Consider the following 15,355-nt stretch of genomic DNA (forward strand, 5'->3'; position numbering starts at 1 on the left):
GAGACATAACACTGTATTGCAGCCCATTCAAGTGGATGAGCCTGAACTGCAATACGACACAGACGAAGCTCAATAACAAAAGTGATATTGTTTGTAAATAAGAGCAAACCTTTATTCTAAATTTTAGCGACTTCGATTTTCTGTTTTAAATAATATTTATTACAAAGTGCTATATTAATGCATTTATTGTCTGAGCAAAAATAAATGACAAGTGGAAGTTTTCTGGGCACTGATGATGACCCTCAGTCTGGTGTGTTCACAACCTGTAATGTGACTCAGAGTTCTGTCCCAGTGGGAAGTGTGACAGCAGCTGCAGCCCCTGCACACTCCGCAGCTCTGCTGCATGCCGACTGCTTGTTTTGGTCCAATGTACTTTCTTTCCATAATCATAGTGTTGTTTACTTTCCTGACAGAGCGGGAGCTTGTACGCTTCTTACAGACGTCAGCATCTGTGCGGATTTTTTTTCCATAGTTCAGAAGTCTGTCCCTGTGTGTACTTGTATCAGCTCATGTCCTGATGTTCCTCCGGCTGCTGTAAGGATCATTCCCAGGATGTTCTCAGAAACAGAGAGGAAGGTACAATATTTTCATGACATGTAATCTCTTTGCACTTATGTTAGCCTTACTGACCATTGGCCCATAATTCGTAGGTTTTCTTGCTATCAGACCCTGAAAGCCTTTGTCACATGTCCACCAAATGTTGGGGGCCACATGATATGTAGTCATTGTATGAAATGTGCCATGTTTTGCAAGTAGCATCGCTTTCTCTATGCTTTTCCAAAGATCTCTACACTTGAATGTATTTGTACATTGTACACAGTGTTAAATAGGTTTCTGGAATATATGAATGCCACATAAAACAGGACATTAGATACTGTAAGTACCAACTTTCTAATAAATTCTAATTTACACATTTATAGGAAGGGCACCGCCATGGCCCGCTCTGCAGCCAACTAACTTTCCAATGGGTATACTCCACCTGCTTAACTGGGTGGAGCCTGGTGTAATGTGATTCTGCCCCCTAGGAACACTGCATAGATGAGGACTAGTCATCACCCCGTCTGGGAAAACATGGGCGCCACAGTTCTTACCCAAGACTGTCAGAGTGATGCCTTTTAGATATTGGTGTAAAACACCATTAAAGAGTACTTGTCACCAGGTCAAAAGTGGCTCGTTTTTGTCTTATTTTTTCCTGTTTGTCTTTCTTTTGTTTTGCTTTTATCTTCCATTCTCCATGCAGTTCCAGAGATGTGGGCCTTTTCATCTAGTGCTAATCAGCAGGAAAACAAGAGCTCACTTTAGACTTAGTGACCTCTTTGGACCTCTTTAAGCATATAAGTTAAATGTTATCTTAATGTGTAATAACCTAGGAAAGTTGTAAAAAATTGTAAACATTTTGGAATAATGTTTTTGTACTAATTTTAAATTGTATGTCTTTTTTTCCCTTGTACACACTTAAATGCGTTCAAAAATCTGTTGGTGACCTGTGGATTTTCTCTACTTTATCAAACATGTGACCTAAGAGCTGATGCTAACATATAGGGGGTAGAGGATTCAATTCAGGCAGTGCTCCAAAGCAAGTGCTGTCAATCAACATAAAGGGAGGTGTGGAGAATTGTAATTGGGGATGGGGTTGCAGAATGGTGCACCGAGAACCCGTCAGTTATAAATTCAACAAAAAGTTTTATTTGTAGTATAGAATAAATAAATAAAAGCTACAGTACAATTAAGATTTTTAATAGGGATTACATTTAATTGAGTTTTACAATAAAGATTGTAAATTGTATAAAAGTGACTTTAACCAAGGGCAATAAAAGGACTGTAATTTCCTTAGCTCCTTTATCTTTGGATAAATAGCGGACATCTCTACCAGTGTAGTTGTAGCGAAACTGTCAATTTGTCATGTTATTGGAGTAATAGTAATATTAATGAGGAAATGGGTAATACAAGTATTTACTATTTATCTAGTAACTATCTGTCTATTATCTATCTATCATCTAAAAAATTATCAATCTATCTAAATGCAAAAAAAGCAGGCAGCCTTTGTCTTTGGAGCTGAAACGTTGCTTTTTTTGCACACATGGCAAATGAAAAGTTTGTTCACTTTTTTGATATTCCTACAGTGTGCTGCCTGCTTTTTCTGCATTTATATTATTAGGTTACTGGGCTGTAACCTGAAGGCTGGCACCTACCAACTGAATTTTGTCTTTGCTTGTGCTGCCTCATCTTTTTTTTTTTATCTATCTATCTATCTATCTATCTATCTATCTATCTATCTATCTATCTATCTATCTATCTATCTATCTATCTATCTATCATGTATCTAGTATCTACAATCAATCTATCTTAAAATGACCTTTTTCAGAGTCAGTTTTCCCCATTAAAATGCAACATATTCGTTGTTTCCTCACACCATCTGACAAAGTGGAATGTTATTAATTAACTTTCAATGATATGCATATGTGTGACTGGCCTGCTTCATGAATTAAAATTAGCAGCCACACTAAATTATTAGAGAATGTAAGAAAGAACTGCAGGGGAAATATATTACGTGGTTACCATTCAGATGAATAATTCTTATTGTAACATAAGGAGGACTCAAGTCTGGCAAAGTAGGAGGCATTCTTACAGAGCAGTTCTCAAGTCTTTCTTACCGGATGGGATAAGTGGGTAACCAATGTATGACGTCCAGGGCTGTGGAGTCGCTAAGCCAAACCTCCGACTCTGACTCCTCAATTTCCATGACACCGACTCCGACTCCACGACTCCGACTCCCTCATACATGGCTCATGTTTTAAGTGATAAATTTACTGTAGCACAGATTCATCTCAGCTAAAAGTCTAGACCCTTAGATCAGGAATAAGACAGACATTTATAGGACATTTCATAACTTTCCCAAATTCTTATGAAAAAATATTCCCCACAGACTGCATTGAACTACTGTACCCAATTTATTATATATTTTAGGAGTAGGAGTTGGTCCATTTTATACCGACTCCGACTCCACCAAAATGGGCTTCGACTCCGACTCCACGACTCCGACTCCACAGCCCTGATGACGTCTATATACCCTTATAAGATATGTGGACAGATATTTCATATGTATAGTACTTTATCGTAAAAAGAAGCTTTCTGACAATGCAAATATTTGAGGGATTTGCCTTCTATGCAGATTCCATATTAGCACATGTATTTTAATGAAAGCTTTACTCTCACTTTAGTTTAGGATCTTTAGTGGAGTTTGTGAACAGTATCATAGATCCATATGGCCATAGCACTCATGGTAAGGTCAGGACTTGCAGTCCTAGTACAATATGAATGCTAACATGTGCATTATTATGACGATATGAAGAAGGCCTACTTTTATACTTCCTAGGGGCAATGCACGTTGTCCTACAACAAAGCTGAATTAATTATAAATCCTAACAAAATAAAACTGATTATCTAGTAATTGGTAACATTATAAGTTGATAATGACTGGCTAGTATCAGCATTGGAAACCTACAGTGTAGTCTCACCTAAAACCCAAGGACAATACATGCTCTATACAAAAGTGTTGACTTTGGGGACTTCAGCTGTGGACATACTCAGATAACAATGTACATTAGTGATGAGTACTAAAATGCTTGGTACTCGAATTGAGCTGGTCGCACGCAAGGACGGACTCAACTCGATTACCGAGTATAATGGAAGTCAATGGGAAACTCGAACATTTTTCCGGAAGACCCTAACAGGAGAGCTGGGGGGGGATGGGTCAGGAAAATTGCTGAAATGGATGGAAACAATGGAATGGGAACAGCATGGAGAAAATACTTGGACGCATCCCTTACTCCCAGGTCACTGCTGGGAACAATGTTGGCAGAGTATTAATCCACTTTTACAGACTCACAATAAAATATACAAAAACAAAGATAAAATGGATTTTACAAGAAAAATTGTTAGGAAACATTCTTTCCTGTATAATGACGTATATCTTGTATACACTGCTCAAAAAAATAAAGGGAACACTCAAATAACACATCCTAGATCTGAATGAATGAAATATTCTCATTGAATACTTTGTTCTGTACAAAGTTGAATGTGCTGACAACAAAATCACACAAAAATCATCAATGGAAATCAAATTTATTAACCAATGGAAGCCTGCATTTGGAGTCACCCCCAAAATTAAAGTGGAAAAACCCACTACAGGCTGATCTAACTTTGATGTAATGTCCTTAAAACAAGTCAAAATGAGGCTCAGTATTGTGTGTGGCCTCCACGTGCCTGTATGACCTTCCTACAACGCCTGGGCATGCTCCTGATGAGGTTGCGGATGGTCTCCTGTGGGATCCCCTCCCAGACCTGGACTAAAGCATCCGCCAACTCCTGGACAGTCTGTGGTGCAACGTGACGTTGGTGGATGGAGCGAGACATGATGTCCCAGATGTGCTCAATCGTATTCTGGTCTGGGGAATGGGTGGGCCAGTCCATTTCAATGCATTCATCTTGCAGGAACTGCTGGCACACTCCAGCCAAATGAGGTCTGGCATTTTCCTGCATTAGGAGGAACCCAGGGCCAACCGCACCAGCATATGGTCTCACAAGGGGTCTGAGGATCTCATCTCAGTACCTCATGGCAGTCAGGCTACCTCTGGCGAGCAAATGGAGGGCTGTGTGGCCCTCCAAAGAAATTCCACCCCACACCATTACTGACCCACTGCCAAACCGGTCATGCTGAAGGATGTTGCAGGCAGCAGATCGCTCTCCACGGCGTCTCCAGACTCTGTCATGTCTGTCACATGTGCTCAGTGTGAACCTGCTTTCATCTGTGAAGAGCACAGGACGCCAGTGGCGACTTTGTCAATCCTGGTGTTCTGTGGCAAATGCCAAGTGTCCTGCATGGTGTTGGGCTGTGAGCAACCCCCATCTGTGGACGTTGGGCCCTCATACCACCCTCATGGAGTCGGTTTCTAACCGTTTGTGCAGACACATGCACATTTGTGTCCTGCTAGAGGTCATTTTGCAGGGTGTGAAAGCACAACCAACATTCAAAAGTCACAAAACATCAGCCCGAAATCACTGATACTGAGATGTGGTCTGTGGTCCCCACCTGCAGAACCACTCCTTTATTGAGGGTGTCTTGATAATTGCCAATAAATTTCATCTATTGTCTATTCCATTTGCACAACAGCATATGAAATTGATTGTCAATCAGTGTTGCTTCCTAAGTGGACAGTTTGATTTCACAGAAGTTTGATTTACTTGGAGTTATAGTCTGTTGTTTAAGTGTTCCCTTTATTTTTTGAGCAGTGTATAAGGCAAAATTAAAAAGAGAAAAAAGCTGTCTCCACCTCTTAATAGCTATTTCTCAACGTATTTCCCCGTTGCCTATAACTACAGTAGATGACATTGTAGAGGTGCAAATAAAACTACACCCACCGGTAGTCACCGGTAAATGTAATTTTAACATTTTACTACCTTATCTGGGCATGTGGTTTGTGTGACATGGGCAGACACATCCTGTTTAATTTATGTAGGTGGGACTCTGAAACTCACAAAGCCATTGCGGATAATGCAAGGACTGCCAGTAATTAGAAGGAAGACTGACTCCGATACACCCTGTAGTAGACATAAAGGAAGGCCTCATACACATTCTGTTAAAATTGTTAGGTAGTGGGACTCCAAGACTCATAAAGCCTATGCACTAAGTGCAAGAGCTGCTAAAAATTTGAAGGGACAGCAATACACCCTGAAAGACACTTAGAGGACGGCCTCAGAATTTTTTTCCCATTTTTAAGGCGTGGAATTCCTAGACTAGTAAAGCCTATGAACTAAGTGCAAGGGCTGCGAAAAATTAGAAGGAGGGACTGCAATACACCCAGGAGGAAACGTAGAGGAGAGCCTCAAAAATATATTTTTTCCCATATTTCAGGAGTGGGACTCCTAGACTGGTAATGCCTATGCACTAAGTGCAAGAACTGAAAAACATTTACCATTGGGGGGTATACATATAAATATATGTAAGGGAATTGTAGAGGTAGGCCTCATATACATCCTGTAAAAATTATGAAGGAGGGCATCATACACATCCTGATAAAAGTAAAAATGAGGGTCGCATGATGATCCTCTAAAAATTATGAGTGAGGGCTGCCTGTTTATCCTCTAAAAATTATGAGTGAGTGCCACCATTTAAAAATTTGGAGCTAGAGTCACATGATGACCTTCTAAAAATTTTGAGAAAGGGGTGCATGATGACCCTGTTGCTATGGTGGAGGAATAGGAAGAGGACAAGAAGAAACCATGAACTGCATACCCTTTTTTTGGTGGGAAAGGGTGAATGGGAATACACCAGAAAGAAAGGTACATTTGAGTGGTGTCCAGCGCCACCCTGTAAAGTGGGACAGAAAGCTAGGTCTCGTGGGTGAGCATGTTTGTTGTGCTCCTGCAGCAGGCATAGTTTCACCTGGCCCACGGCCTTGGCCTTGCATGCACCATCAGCAGTACATCCACTTTCCTGTCCCTTACCGCATGCATTGCGCATTTTAAATTTGGTATATAATATATGCCTGCAAACTTTTCGGTATTAATAGGGAAAAGAAAATATGTAGCCCTGAAAAGGACTTTTGTTTTTAGGTTGCAGCAGCATACTGTACTTATAGGAGAACTGTAAGGCAATACACCCTGCCTATATGCTTCCAATCCAAAACTATCCCTCCTCCACCAGCTATCCCTACACTGAATTCAGGTAACAGCGGTTTTACTAGAAAAGGACAGTATGTAGCCCTGAAAAGGACTTTTGTTTTAATGGTGCAGCAGTGGTACATATAATGTATAATAGCAATATAAAACACTGCCTATATGTCTGCTCTAAAATTAGCTCTCCCCCCTATACCAGCTCTCCCTGAGCTGCTTCTAGAGGAGAGTGTGCCGAGCATCACGTCACCTGGTCTTATACAAAGACCCAATGACGCGATGCGGCCTGCTAATCACAGTAATGCCAGTAGCTAACATGGCCACAGCATTACTGTGTATGGCAGGCAATCCCCGCATATTTATTGGCTGTCTAACAGGCGCTAAACATGCGGGGCAAGGACTTGAACATGGGGCTTGAGCACTCACGATGCTCAATTGAGCAACGAGCATACCCGTGCACCCCAATGCTCGATCTAGTATCGAGCAGTGGCGAGTACACTCGCTCATCACTACTGTACATGTATCATTTAATTTATCATTGTATTCTTTAATATAACATGAAATTTGGTAAATGCTCAAACTCCATACAGATGTTGCCCTTGATCTGGACCCCAGCACTGCAAGGCAACAACGCTAATTAAAAAGCACTCATGCTGAAACTTTTTATATAGTCTTAGTTAAAGCTGTAATTTTGTATGCTGCTGCTATCAAGAGCGTACACACACAGGAAAGGGCCTCTGTGCAAGAACAACATATGGGCCCTTTGCAATCCAATAGCTCATCATAATGCACAATCCCACCTGCTTTGAAGGTGGTAGTAAGTCCACTTATCTCTTGTGCCCCTGTACATATGTGTCGCACCGGCCGGGCCGCTGCGGTCACGGTACTGGTGCACGGCAGTCCGAGTGCTGGTAGGCGTGCCAGTCTTTGTCAATTGTGGGGGTTAATAATAAAATAATAAAAAGGTTTGTGACGCCAGTTGAGATGTGCGGCCTGGTATGGCCAGGCACTGATGGAGCTCCCTGGGAGTTAGGTGGTGATGAGCAGTGCCAGATTATTAACCCTTCCCAACTAGGGCTGGCTCCCAGGGAAGTTGGAGCAGGAATGGCGCAGCAGAGAATAATCAGCTTGAGACAGGGTAATAACCAGTTTTTACCTTTTACTGGAGTTTTGTAAACAGTTCCAGAAGCTTCTATACAATTCACATACAGGGTTTTGGTCAGACATGCATGGTCAGGGTTCAGATTCTCTGCTGTGAGGTTGTGTAGCATTCCTGCTGCTAATCATATCTCTGGTAAATGCTTCCTTGGACCCTAGAGATCCAAGATAGTCAGGTACTGGATGCAAGATCCCTTCCAGAGAGCAGTGTCTTTGATTCCATGCGGTTGCTGAGCTCCTGGGAAAACACTTCACTGCTTGTTATATGAAGACGAGCAGTCTTTCAGTTTAGCACAGACTCTGGAAGTCTCTGTGCTCTCGGGACTGAGGCCTGGCCTTGTGCAGCTTGCCCTTGCAGAGAGCAAACTTCTCTCCCTTGCAAAGGGCATTCCATGATGCTACATCTTCCTCAAATCTACAACTTCCACTACTGAAGCACCTCCTCCCATCTGACGGATCGTGCACAACTTCCTGGTTTGGACAAAAGTGCACAGTCCTTCAGTAAGGGATCGGGTAACAATGTGTAGATGCAATGATAACAGCAGAGAATTTAGCCTTACCATTGCTGGCAATGCCTCTGAATTATATTACACATGCAGGCATTTTGTGGCGCTATAGACATGGGCGCCACACATACAGGTTGTACCAATGGTATGTCTGCCTCTGACTCCTATGCAGATCTATGTAAACCAGATTTCTGTAGCTGCTGCTCCATGTACAGACTGCAAACAATTGTATAAAATCTCATTCTATATAAATATAATAGATTCATTTTACTCTGATTTTTGTATTATACATTGGAGGTAAGCATCTGAAGGACTTACCTTCTTATACCTTCAAGTATATATTTTTTTAAATGCATGCCTCGTTATGACGTGGATGGACAAACCAGGGGAGATATAAAACATGTACACCACAGGTTTGTATGCAGACTAGACAATCCCTAGCCTGACTCACATTTGTCCCTGCCTGACAGCGAAGGTTGGCATCCTAAATTACACAATGGCGCCCCCAGTCAACGTCCTTAACTGCATCCTCAACTATACAGAGTGTAACCCAAAACCACAACAACACAATGGAGTGCACACAGACAGAGGGTGAGACACAGGGCTAAAGACATGTTCACGCAGTCATAAGTGAAAGATGGAAGGAAAAGAAAGGAACCCAAAAGGACCTTTGGTATACATGAAAACCCCCAAAATAGGAAAAGTGCTGAGAAGGGGAATACTCAAAACAAACCGCAGGAGAAGCAATAGAGAAAACCTCAGCAAGATAATCCTTACATGGGGAGCTGGTACTCCAAACATCCATCTAACTTGAAATATAACCAGCAAAGACTGCATGTGCCAGGAGAGTATAAATAGCCCCTCCCAAAATGGGATAGTTCAAACCAAACGAGGAAGTAAAAACACCTGCATAGAAGCAAAACTGCAAAGCAAAAACAAGCATTATCAGCAGTTGGACAAATACAACACAGGCTGTGGTCAAACAGGGAGGGAAACCAACTTACAACCCGAGATCACCGGATCGAGTCCCAGAGTTGAGCAATGACACCTCTATAGGGAATCATGCATCAGACTGCCTCATTCCTTACAGCAGAAGAAAAAAGTATAACAATGTATACCAGTGCAGCAGAGGCCAAAACTCTTTTACCCTCCATCTGAAATTTGGGAGGTTTTGGATAGTTTTGACCTACCATATTTTTTGGACTATAAGACGCACTTGTTTCCTCCAAAATTTTGGAGGAAAATGGGGGATGCGTCTTATAGTCCGAATACTATATACTTGTATATACTGTGGCTCTGCATGGTAGGAGGTCTGGGAGAGCAGCAGCGGGAGATCAGCGTGGCACAGGAGCTAGCAGCTGACTGCTGCAGCCTGCGCTGTGCCCGCTTCTAAAGAAAATAAATATTCCCTGCTCCCCACGCCCATGGGCGTGGGGAGTAGGGAATATTCATTTTCTTTAATAGCCGGCACACTGTACCGCAGCGTGGATCCTGCTGCGCTCTGCGGTCTGTGTGCCCGCTATTAAAGCTCATGAATATTCACTACAACCCACTCCCATGGTTTGTAGTGAATATCCATAGTCTTTAATAGCAGGCACACTGACCGCAGAGTGCGCACCCTGCTATGCGCTGCTCACACAGTGAGACTGTCAGCAGCAGAGCGGGACAGTGCTGGAGGAGAGAGGAGGTGAGTATGATTGTTTATTTTTTTTGTGGTCAGCAAGATGGGGGCTTAAGGGGTGCCAAGCATACCAGAATGGGGGCTCAAAGGGTGCCAAGCATACTGGGATGGGGGCTCAAAGGATGCCAAGCATACCAGGATGGCGGCTCAAGGGGTGCCATGCATACGAGGATGGGTGATCAAGGGGTGCCATGCATACCAGGATGTGGGTTCAAGGGGTGCCAGCATACCAGGATGGGGGCTCAAGGGGTGCCATGCATACCAGGATGGGGGCTCAAGGGGTGCCATGCATACTAGGATGGGGGCTCAAGGGGTCCATGCATACCAGGATGGGGGCTCAAGGGGTGCCATGCATACCAGGATGGGGGCTCAAGGGGTGCCATGCATACCAGGATGGGGGCTCAAGGGGTGCCATGCATACCAGGATGGGGGCTCAAGGGGTGCCATACATACCAGGATGGGTGATCAAGGGGTGCCATGCATACCAGGATGGGGGTTCAAGGGGTGCCAGCATACCAGGATGGGGGCTCAAGGGGTGCCATGCATACCAGGATGGGGGCTCAAGGGGTGCCATGCATACCAGGATGGGGGCTCAAGGGGTGCCATGCATACCAGAATGGGGGCTCAAGGGGTGCCATGCATACCAGGATGGGGGCTCAAGGGGTGCCATGAATACCAGGATGGGGGCTAAAGGGGTGCCATACATACCAGAATGGAGGATCAAGGGATGCCATGCATACCAAGATGGGGGATCAAGGGGTGCCATGCATACCAGGATGGGGGATTAAGGGGTGCCATGAATACCAGGATGGGGGATCAAGGGGTGCCATGCATTCCAGAAAGGGGATGAGGGCCACGTATACCAAGATGGGATGGGGGCCACGTATACCAGGAAGGAGGGACCATACATACCAGGATGGAGGATATTAACAGAATTGGGGGACATTACCCCAATACCTGTGTCAGCAGCAGACTCCCTCCCCTATAACAGGGCATCATGACCACATTTTTTGCTTAAATATTTTTTTTCCTATTTTCCTACTCTAAAACCTAGGTGCGTCCTATGGTCCAGTGCGTCTTATAGTCCGAAAAATATGGTATATACTATGAGCTGCAAAGTGCAGTGTAAAAGCAGCTTTGCTCCACTACTTAAAGCTAACCTAAGGCAACCCATAAACATTAGTTGAAGGTTGACAGTAACCAGGGTTGCCAACTTGACTTTTTATTTTTTTTGGACAGCTTACTAAGAAATCATGGACCTAGAATATTATTTATGGATACATTGGAAAACCGTCTTAAATCATTATAATTATATATATATATATAATTATATACATATATACAGTCCATAATTCAGATATAAAGACATCAGTTAGTTGCATTGTAAAATGTAAAATGTTGATAATTACAGTCAAAATAATCTACATCGGCTTAAAAAAAATCATGGACACTTTACATTTTTTATGGACGGGCAAAAAAGTGCCCTTTTTTTACAGACTGTCCTGAACGGCTAGCAATCCTGGACTGAACCCCCTTATTTCGGCAAGACCAACCATTTAATGTGTAATGGACCTCCAGACTCTCCCCTGACAGATGATGTTCAAGAGTTAGGCCATGTGCCCACATAGCGTTTTTGCAGCGTTTTTGCTGCGTTTTTACGGCCGCGAAAACGCCGCAAAAACGCTTGTAAAAACCGTCAGCCTTGCAAAGCAATGTGAATTCGGATGTGCTTTGCACATGATGCGCTAATTAGGGCACCGAATTCGCATTTTGTTGCAAAACGCAGCATGACAATTTCTACTGCGATTACGCTGCAAATTTGCAGCCATTGAGGAACATTGAAACTCAGCAAACCCGCAGGTATATGTGGATTTGCTGCATTTCAATTAAATCCAATTGCCGCGAATTTGCAGCGTAATCGCGGTACGTGTGGTACCCAGGATGAAGAGGAGACTACAACTCCTCTTCATCCCAGCTACCACGAGGTGAAAAAAAGAAATAAAAAAGTTAAAAATAAACAAAACCTGTATATTCACCTCTCCGACGGCCCCCAGTCTGCTCCCGGCCACATCCTCTCTCCTTGGCATCCCGCGGTGTACTTGCAGGACCTGAGGTGACGTCATTTAGTCAGGTGATGGTCGCGTGACTGCTGACGTCATCGGTCAGGTGATGGTCGCGTGACCATCAGCTGACTAAATGACATCACCGCAGGTCCTGCCAGTACACCGCGGGACGCCGAAGAGAGAGGATCGCCGCCGGGAGGAGACCAGAGAGGTGAGTATACAGTTTTTTTTTATTTTTAACTTTTTAATTCTTTTTTACTATAGATGCTGCATTTAAAGCATCTAAGTTGGTCACACAATATAAATCCATGCCGGTTGCATGGATTTATATTATGTGACCAACTTGTCAAGCACTTTTCCAAGTAATGCTCAAAATCACTTGGAAAAGTGCTTGAAAAACGCATGCGAAAACGCTGAAAAAACACTTCTCTCTCGCAGAAAAAACGCATGTAAATCTGCATGCGTTTTTTTCTGCCAGAGAGAGGCAAAAACGCTCCATCAAATCTGCTACGTGGGCACATAGCCTTAAACTCTCTATCCATTTGTTTTCAAGGAAGATAAATTTGGCAGCAGCTTTTCCTCCCTGCCCAATGGAAACACATGAACACTTAGCTGAGCTGAGCATGGGGAGTCAGGAGAGTTATTCGAAAAAGAGTATTCGACCAATAGCTACTTTTAGACGTGCTGGAAATATTTTTGGTCAGTGTAAGGCCCCCGATACACATTAGAAAACTGTCCGCCAAATTATCTATCTCGCAGAACTGTTTCCCATACAGAGGAGGCCTGATATGTCAAGCACTTCTGTGCTCTCTATGAGAGAGCTGCTGCCAGACATCTGGTAGTAGCTTATATCTATGGAAGAAAAGGCTCTTCAATCCAAAATCAGACATGTCAGATTCTTAACTCCCACAAAAATCATCTGTTGGAGGTCCCCATTTATCTTAGACTGTCGACTGAACCAGTTGATATCTGCCGATTTAGTTTGATGTGTATGGGTGTCTTAAGGCCCTATTGATTGCAATGTATTCTGTTTTACTGTGCTGCTGCCCAAAATAATCACATCACTGAATTAACTAATTACATTCAGTACAGATAGACTTATCAGATGACTGTATTTATTAACTAGTCAATCAATGACATATGGTATTCTTTTGATCCACTTAATTACTAATGTTCCCATTCTGCGGGTACTGAACTGCTATGGGGTTTAGTGTTTTGTTTTTTTATGTCTTAGCGTACAGTATTATCCACACCTGACAGGTCATATATCTATGTGAAGATTTCTGAACTACTTTTCTTACATAAATTCCAGCTTTTACAGCCATGTTGGTTTACTAGAAACATGAGTATGTACGGAAAGTATTCAGACCCCTTTAAATTTTTCACTCTTTGTTTCATTGCAGCCATTTGGTAAATTCTAAAAAGTTCATTTTTTTCTCATTAAAGTACACTCTGCACCCCATCTTGACTGAAAAAAAACAGAAATGTAGAAATTTTTGCACATTTATTAAAAAAGAAAAACTGAAATATCACATGGTCATAAGTATTCAGACCCTTTGCTCAGACACTCATATTTAAGTCACATGCTGTCCATTTCCTTGTGGTCCTCATTGAGATGGTTCTACTCCTTCATTGGAGTCCAGCTGTGTTTAATTAAACTGATATGACTTGATTTGGAAAGGCACACACCTGTCTATATAAGACCTCACAGCTCACAGTGCATGTCAGACCAAATGAGAATCATGAGCTCAAAGGAACTGCCCAAGGCGCTCAGAGACAGAATTGTGGCAAGGTACAGATCTGGCCAAGGTTACAAAAGAATTTCTGCATTACTCAAGGTTCCTAAGAGCACAGTGACCTCCATAATCCTTAAATGGAAGAAGTTTGGGACGACCAGAAGTCTTCCTAGACCTGGCCGTCCAGACAAACTGAGCTATTGTTGAAGAAGAGCCTTGGTGGGAGAGGTATAGAAGAACCCCAAGATCACTGAGCCCCAGAGATGCAGTAAGGAGATGGGAGAAAGTTCCACAAAGTCAACTATCACTGCAGCCCTCCACCAGTCAGACCTTTATGGCAGAGTGGCCCGACAGAAGCCTCTCCTCAGTGCAAGACATATGAAAGCCCACATAGAGTTTGTTCAAAAACACATGAAGGACTCCCAGACTATGAGAAATAAGATTCTCTGGTCTGATGAGATGAAGATAGAACTTTTTGGTGATAATTCTAAGCGTTATGTGTGGAGAAAACCAGGCACTGCTTATCACCTGCCCAATACAATCCCAACAGTGAAACACGGGGGTGGCATGCACCGCAGCCTTGTATTACGCAAGCAATGATGAGTCACTGAGCCTTAGTATGCAGCCAAACGGGGCCGGAGGGAAACAAAGCGCGCTTGGGAGCCGGCACTTTGCGCATGCGCGGGAGGGGAGGTAGAGCAAGGAACGTCACAGGCAGGGCCGGCGTCAGCACCCAGCGCACCCGGGCAAATGCCGGGGCCCTGAGCAGGCAGAGGGGCCCACTGGCGGTCGCGCACCCCGCTGGGCTATGGGCGGAGGAGAGCGGTGTCAGCGCCCGCCCTTCTCCGCCGCTTGCTCAGGGCCCCGGCAGCCGGATACTTACCTCTCCCCATGCCTCCGCAGATCAGCTGTCTTCCTGCTCTGCGCTCCCTGTGACGTCTCAGGTCAGAGGGCGCGGTGACGTCTTTACACCGCGCCCTCCCCTGAGCCATCACAGGGAGCGCTGAGCGGGAAGACGCCGACAACGCTGGAGTTCGGACCCGAGCACCGGGCAGCAGGTAGCAGGTAGCAGGTGAGGAGAAGGGAGGTGAGTATTTGATTTTTTTTTTAATGTATGGAGGCATGGGGCAGTATAAAGAGAAGGGGGGGTGGCATCCTGCATGGGGCATTATAAAGAGGGGGGGTGACATCCTGCATGGGGCATTATAAAGAGAGGGGGGACATCCTGCATGGGGCATTATAAAGAGAGGGGGGGACATCCTGCATGGGGCATTATAAAGAGGGGGGGTGACATCCTGCATGGGGCATTATAAAGAGAGGGGGGGCATCCTGCATGGGGCATTATAAAGAGAGGGGGGCATCCTGCATGGGGCATTACAAAGAGAGGGGGTACATCCTGCATGGGGCATTATAAGGTGGGGAACAGCCTGCATGGGGCATTATGAAGGGGGGGGGGCAGCCTGCATAGTGCATTATGTGGGGGGGAACAGCCTGCATGGAGCATTATGTGGGGGGTAACAGCCTGCATGGAGCATT

The 15,355-nt window shown here is 44.0% G+C and overlaps 1 protein-coding gene across 2 annotated transcripts in view; it reads left to right on the top strand.

The window, feature by feature from the left end:
- The first annotated feature begins 315 nt into the window (after window positions 1-315).
- RGS14 (regulator of G protein signaling 14) overlaps window positions 316-15,355 on the top strand; it is a 311,115-nt gene continuing 296,075 nt past the window's right edge. Inside the window, exon 1 of one of the 2 annotated variants that reach the window (XM_073651170.1) lies at window positions 316-576. In XM_073651170.1, coding sequence (XP_073507271.1) covers window positions 553-576 — 24 coding nt within the window. In that variant the 5' untranslated portion in view covers window positions 316-552. The remainder of the gene's footprint in view (window positions 577-15,355) is intronic. The other variant, XM_073651171.1, reaches the window with a different exon arrangement.

The sequence above is a fragment of the Phyllobates terribilis genome, unplaced genomic scaffold (assembly GCF_046119375.1).
Source record: "Phyllobates terribilis strain yellow unplaced genomic scaffold, ASM4611937v1 Scaffold_11__3_contigs__length_659146591, whole genome shotgun sequence".
In the NCBI taxonomy this organism is placed as follows: Eukaryota; Metazoa; Chordata; class Amphibia; order Anura; family Dendrobatidae; genus Phyllobates; species Phyllobates terribilis.